The sequence below is a fragment of the Uloborus diversus genome, chromosome 1, assembly GCF_026930045.1.
Source record: "Uloborus diversus isolate 005 chromosome 1, Udiv.v.3.1, whole genome shotgun sequence".
Taxonomy (NCBI): Eukaryota; Metazoa; Arthropoda; class Arachnida; order Araneae; family Uloboridae; genus Uloborus; species Uloborus diversus.
The window spans coordinates 226,668,291-226,675,368 of NC_072731.1; the positions used below are offsets into that span (position 1 = coordinate 226,668,291).

Consider the following 7,078-nt stretch of genomic DNA (forward strand, 5'->3'; position numbering starts at 1 on the left):
TCTCCATCAAATACATAATATCCAGCGCTACATCGGCAATCTAAATTATTGTATAATGTGTAACTTCTTACCGTAGAAATCGTCCCAAAATAGGGTCAACAATGATGCTACCCGAAATGTTTAAAATAAACAGTAAAAATTTGGCAATTGTTTGAAATTGTGTGCAAAGACAAAGTAATGGAAGTTTTTGCGCTGTTTATGAACTTGCGAATTATTTTACGTGTTAACAAATTTAAAGAAAGAAATATTAAAGAAATGGCGATATTTGGTTATATGGTGAAAACCGAGAAACAGCATTTTCGTAGTTTTTAGCTTCAAAAACAGCGACAGTTGAAAAAAAGGCCAAATGTCTTCCACTATCCTATTGAAATGATTCCACAAAAAAAAGTTTGGGTAGATTCCAGCTGATCGATTAAATACCCAGTCAATACAAATAAATAAAAAAAAAAACATTAATTGCCTCAAAGTTGCATTAAAATGGAAAAAAAAATCAGCCAAATCCATGTATTATTTGCCAATCTTGTGCAAAAATCTTACTTCAAGATTTGACTTGAGAAAAGCCTTGAACAGCCACGAAAAGCAAAGATAGTCAACAATACAACAATAGTCGTTATCGATAGGAAGTTGAGATGATACACTAAATATTGTATTGAGTTAAGGAAAGCCTTCGAACATGGAACTAAAAAGCTCATAACTCGTTTTTTATACTACTTAGAAATTTCGAACAGGTGCCATCTTCAGCAGAAATATCAGAGCTTTCGATGGACATATAATGTAAATATGTGCAAGTATTTTTTCATCCCCATATTAGAGAATTTATACGAAAATTGTGTTTTATTGCCCCCCTAAGGGGATTTTGCCCCCCATAATGGGACGAAAACTACACTATATGTTATTCTGATGCATAAGCTATATTATTGTAAAGTTTCATCAAAATCCATTCAGTAGTTTTTGCGTGAAAGAGTAACAAACATCCATATATCCATATACAGACAAACTTTCGCATATACAATAGTAGTAAGAAGATTAGAAATCGGGCGGTCAAGTGGTTTGCAGGGATCATATTTTATTTGCGTCTGGAAGGAAAAAAACGGGGTATAACTTTGATATACCCCCCCCCCCAAACTTACACGCCAAATCTGGCACTCCCTACGGACTTTTTAGGGTTGCTGTTTCATATTTTGGTGTTGCCAATTTAGGTTTTTTCAGTTTTTAGGTTTTTGCTGTTGCCAAATTTAGTATTTACTTGTATTTTGCATCATTTTTTGAGTTTTTTTTTTATATAATTTTGTGGCAACAATTTCTGGATTTCATATATGTTTCAGCGCCATTTCATTCTCCCATAGATTTTCAAAGTGAAATATTTAAGAATCGCCGTTGCGATGGTGAAGAAAAGTTATTTTCAATGAAATTGCACACAAACGGAAAGACATTTCAGTTTCTGGATTTCGTGAATGATGGAAGTCTCGCCATGACAAAGAAGAAACAGGGGAAGAGGAATGCAGTGTCGGCCGGTGGCGAGGTGGCAGGGAGTAATCCCGACCCTCCGAACCCAGCGCCGGTACTTATCCCCTCGTCTGCTCTCGGACAAGCGGTCCTGAATCCCAAAGCTAACACCTCTTGGGCGGACTTAGTCCCGTCTGAGGATGATGATGATGAAATGAATGTTACCTCCGGGTACGATTCACCACTTGCATATAGTGATGTTACGACAATCCTTACAACTGCCAAGTATGGAATCTCTGACGATTTTATTCGTCATAGCATTGGCTTTACAGCATGCAAGAAAGTCGAAGTACAACTGTTGAGAATGGCCGAGCATGGTGCTGACCAAGCCGAAGTTGCCGAACGCCTGGTGGAAATCCTGGGTGAGACAGCCTTTTATTCAGCCAGTATGGCCCCCCACCTCCAAACTCTAAAAGATGCTCAGTTAGAATTCTCCCCAGCTAAAAGAACTTGCAAAAGTCCCCCTCCTGCTGCTTCACCTCTTATTGAGGTCAGCAATCAATTCTCATCTCTGGAAAAACAGGTGGAAGATAACCCCTCCCCCAGTCAGGAGCCCCCTCCCAAACTCCCCCCTATCGTGGTGCAAACACCACAAAATTATGCTGATTTTGTAAAGCATCTCACCCAAAACTGCAAGAATTTCCAAATCAGGAATAGGAGCAATAATGAAAGTGCCATTTTCGTGGATGATCCTACTGCACGTAATAAAGTTATCATGTATTTAAAATCTGTTAACTTTCAATTCTACATTGGTAGACCCTATGGCCAAAAGGTCTTAAAATTTGTAATTAGAGGACTGCCCTCAACAACCTCCACTTCTGACCTGCTTGAAGAACTTACCGCGCAAGAATATAAAATTAATAAGGTAGCACAGCTTAAAAGAAAGGACAAAACTCCACTCCCTCTTTTCCAGGTCCAACTCCCCCATTCCAAAGATTGGGCCGCTTTTTCGGACCTAGAAAGTATTCTGAACACAAAAATTTCTGTCGAAAAATATCGTAATCGCAAATCTATTCTGCAATGTTATGCATGCCAGGGGTTTAACCACCTGGCAGAGAATTGCTTCAGGCATGTCAGATGTGTGGTGTGCGGTGAAGCACACAACAAAGCAGATTGCCCTAACAGGCAAAATCAGGAAAAATCTTGTTGCGCAAACTGCGGGGAGAACCATGCAGCCTCTTATAGGGGCTTTAAGGAATTCCCAAAGCCCAAGATCAATTTAGGCAACCGGCGCTAATTCAACCGGAATACTGCCCGCGTTGACCCACGCCGCTCTTACTCTAATACCACTCAAGGCATTCCCGCCACTGAAAATGATCCCCATTTCAATAACTACCCTGAACAAAATTTCACCGATTTATTCTCAATTATACAGGAAATCAATAAAGTTTTCAACATCAATAAACTCATCTCCACTCTCAAGTCAATCCTCCCTATTCTAAAAAGCCAAGGCAACTTGTTAGAGAAATTATCCTCCATAGTTCAAGTTTTAAGCAACTTGGATTAATTTGTCTGTTTTTCCTTTCGCATTTTCAAGTATGTACCTTTTTTCACCCCTATTTCCCATGCATATGTGTCCCCCTTAATTGTTCTCCCTTGGAGCCGCCAGGATCTCTCGATCGGCTTTCACTTCGGCCAATCACAGCTATGCCTCCCTTCGGGGAAATTTGAACAAAATATAGCACACAAGTGGATGCGGGGCTCCGCCCCAGGTGCCACAAGCATGAACTTTATACTTCCGTGGTATTTCATTCATTCGCCATTTCTTTGTGAAGTGATCAAGCAGATTTTTGACTTGCTGTATTTTGCTGCAAATCTGGTTGTTCAATTATATATTTTTTCTATTAATTATTTTTATCTTTTAGCTTTCAATATGCCTACTGTATATAGTGTTGTTGAAAAGTTTCAGGGAATTTTGAATCGGAAAATTGATAGTTGTTCTTCATTTTCGTCGGGTAGGCGACAGTTGGAAGGTCAGGTCTTGTTATTTTTTTATTTCTGCATCATTTGGCTCAGGATATGCAGATGTTAATTGATTTTTTGATGGAGGTTGGATTGTTGAAGGCTGCAGTGTATGCAAGAAATGTAGCGAGAATCCATCTTGGCGAGAGAAAAAAAGGCGCCTAAAACAGGTATTTTGCTTGGCATGAAAAAAAAAGTCGCCAAATTTACGATTTAGGGGAGTATATCAAAATAGTTCCAAATACGGATTAGGATTAGATGTTTTTACTTGTTTTATGAAGAATGAATAGTGTAAAATATAATAAGAGAATTGCAATATGTATGGTATGTTTTGCTTATAATTAATATCGCATCATATAATATATTTGAAAAATAAAAATCTCTGATGAACGTCAAACAGGAAGTTTTAGTGTAACTGATCCTTTTCTAACAAAATTTTTGTTTTGAAAATCGAAATAGAATCTTACGTAAGAATAGGGCCAGGGGTTTGAAAAATCTAACGTATCCTTACATAAGGGGTAGAGCTTCGGATCTCTCAAACTATCGCCTTGGAAACTAGAACTGTTTATTAATCTTTTTCTTTCTCTGATCATAACCGTAAAGAAGCAACAAAAAAAAAAAGTAAAATTCTTTTTTCATTTTTAAGTGATGAAAATATAGCAAAATATGCAGAAACATATAAAGCCTAATTTTTTATAGAACTTTATTAATTTTCTTATTTTAAAATTAAGTTCGCAGAATAGACAAGTGAGAGGTAACTTTTTTCAAGATGTTAACATAATCTGCGTGGGAAGATGAAGCGCATAAAACAAAAAAGTTCATGAAATAAATGATGTTATACTTTTTATGTTTGATTTCCTTAGGAATATAAAGATGAAACATACATTTCCAGCAAATTTAACAACATAAAAGTTGGATAGAAAACGACATTAGTCTGAAATAGTTCGTCAATACATGGAAAGAGCCCTTAAGTAAATGTAATGTTCAATTAAAACTTAAAGCGATCAACTAAATAAGTTAAATCATATCAAAAGATCCATCTAGAGAACGTTAGAACTAAAATTTTAATTCAAGCTTTCTGAATAAGTTATTACGATAAGTAATGAATTTTAAGTTGAAGATGAACAATAAAACATGAAGGAAATTACTTACTGCAAACACATTCCAAAAAAGTATCCAAAGATATGACTAACTAGTTTTTAAATCTATAACTTAAAATAGTTGAAAGTGACAAACATTCCACGATGTAAAAATAAGATTAAGGTCTAAAAATTGAAGAAACACAACATATGTTGCCAGTTTTCAGAAGAAAATCACCTTTGAGGAAATTAAAAATATTGTTCTATGGATTTAAAATAAAAATATTTAGTAGACAAGTAAATTACAATTTTGTACTCGACGTTAAATCCCGGTTATCACAAATTTGCCATTTCAACTGCGCTTGCGCGCGGACTTAGCTGATTTCAAAACTCTTGCTAAATTAATTACAAACATTTTAAATTTGGTAATAAATATGAGATGGCAAAAGATAAAAATTAGAAATCACGAAGTTTTTTCTGATTTAGTTTTTAGGCCTCGGTAAAGATTGAATTTTGCGTCTTAATTATTAATGGATTCGGTGTCTGAATCGTCTGTCCTTTTTCAGGACCAAATTTTTAACCTCAGAAGAGCGTACTAGAATTTCAGCATCACTTCTAATACAAAGCCGAACCCTCAACCTAAATAAAAATGTATAATACTTAGTTTGTTTACGCCTAACGTAAAATATCCGCAAAAGACGGATTTCTGTACTAATATTCCAATCATTTTTGAAGTAAACAACGTGTTTTACTTTTATGTTACATAAATATTTCCAAACTAATAAATATTGAAGTGTCATTTTTCTCTTAAGATTATCAGTTATTCATATCCGTAGTTTCATATAATATGTCACGAAGTCGCTGTGAAAATATTCTAATCGCATTCATTAATTTGGTGGGACTCTCGCTCAGCTTAAATATAAACAAGCAACACGAAATCTTAAAACAGAAAGCCCAAAAAGCTAAGTCCGCGCGCAAGCGCAGTTGAAATGGCAAATTTGTGATAACCGAGATTTAACGTCAAGTCAATTTTGTGGGGTGAACTCTGAAATGGTTGATTGACCAAACGAATAGCCAATAAGCTTTGGTATACGGTTGCCGAAATTGCTCCATCGCCAAGGTAAAGTAGCGGGTTGCCAGAATGAAATATTTATCGCCGCGACCCGGTTACCGTAATTCTACCATCAGAACAGTTGGCCGCACATATATTACTTATGTTTTGACATAAATACTTAAAATTTTCAATTTTTCACGATACAGATCAATAGCACAATTTATATGCTCAACATAACACAATACAAAATATCACTCACCATTTTCGTTAATAACCATAATTCCAATGACACTCTTTTTGGATACCAGTCGTTGATAAATTTCTTCTGCTTCATTCTGTAAATAATTGCATCATTTTTAGAAAAGAAAAGAAAAAGAGCATAGCAGATTAAGAAAGTGAAAATATTTCCTACAGCAATGGGATCCATATTTTTAGAAGAGACAAAAGAAAAGCTTTCGGAATCAAATAATAATGGACTCCGTAAGAAAAATAAACGCTACGAAGTCAGCGGAAGATACATGGAAAGACGAAGTATTAGATTTTACGTTGCTAAGCAACTGATTAAAGAAACAAGAAAGGGTACAGTTGGAGTTAATCATATTTCCTACGTTGATGACAAAATCTTTTGCAAGAAAATGAATATGACGCAAGATGAAGTGAGTTGAGTTCTGTGGCTCAAACTGCTCTAACTCTTCAGTGACACTTACTAATAACTTTCATTTCGTGACCGCATGATTTTCAAAAACGCATTTGCATGAGAAATAAAAGTCAGTCGAGTCTTGACTTACGCGAGGGATGCGTCCCAAGACTCCTCGCGTAAGTCCAAATTTCGCGTTGTGGAAAAATATGTGTATACAAATTTTTAGAAGCATACCAATTTTTTTAGACACTTATGAACACTCTCAAACTGCTTTAAAGCATTCTTCAACTATACACTACAGTTTCTGACATAAAGAACTGAACTTATACTGCGTGTTTAAAAATTAAAAAAACTGTTTTATTCAAGACTAGCAAAAATACCCGGCGTTGCCTCGGTCAGTAGTAATTATGAGAAAAAATCGTTAATTGCTTTTGTTTTCTGGTTTAAGTGAAAGAATTTAAAACACATCTTTTTGACGTGATTAAAAATCGAGTTTCTTCCTTACCCATAGAAGTAAAATAGCAATAAGTATAAAGAACAAAATAGTATTAATTTAGAAACGAAAGCACTATATTTAAGCATATACAAATTTCCAAAACATGAAATTATTCTTCTCATGTTTAAAAAGATTAATCTGTTGATACTTTTTTTTTTAACATGGAGTCTAAAACCTTCTCTACATTGCTATTGAAGTTGCTCGTAATCCCCTTATACTTGCTTTAGTTATTTTGGGAAATTTCAATCATTGTGGGCTCTTGGTGCGATTTTACCGAATTTGCGGGAATCGTTTTGGGATAACTTTAATGATGCTCCCTCCTTCTTTTCTTACTTTGTAAA

At 35.4% G+C, this 7,078-nt stretch overlaps 1 protein-coding gene across 1 annotated transcript in view; it reads right to left on the minus strand.

The window, feature by feature from the left end:
- Positions 1–6,092, minus strand: part of LOC129225372 (dynein light chain roadblock-type 2-like) — a 30,855-nt gene extending 24,763 nt beyond the window's left edge. Inside the window, exons 1-2 of the mRNA XM_054859915.1 lie at positions 6,014–6,092; positions 5,861–5,936 (exon numbers count right to left, since the gene is read on the minus strand). Coding sequence (XP_054715890.1) covers positions 5,861–5,936; positions 6,014–6,028 — 91 coding nt within the window. The 5' untranslated portion in view covers positions 6,029–6,092. The remainder of the gene's footprint in view (positions 1–5,860; positions 5,937–6,013) is intronic.
- Positions 6,093–7,078: the final 986 nt, after the last annotated feature.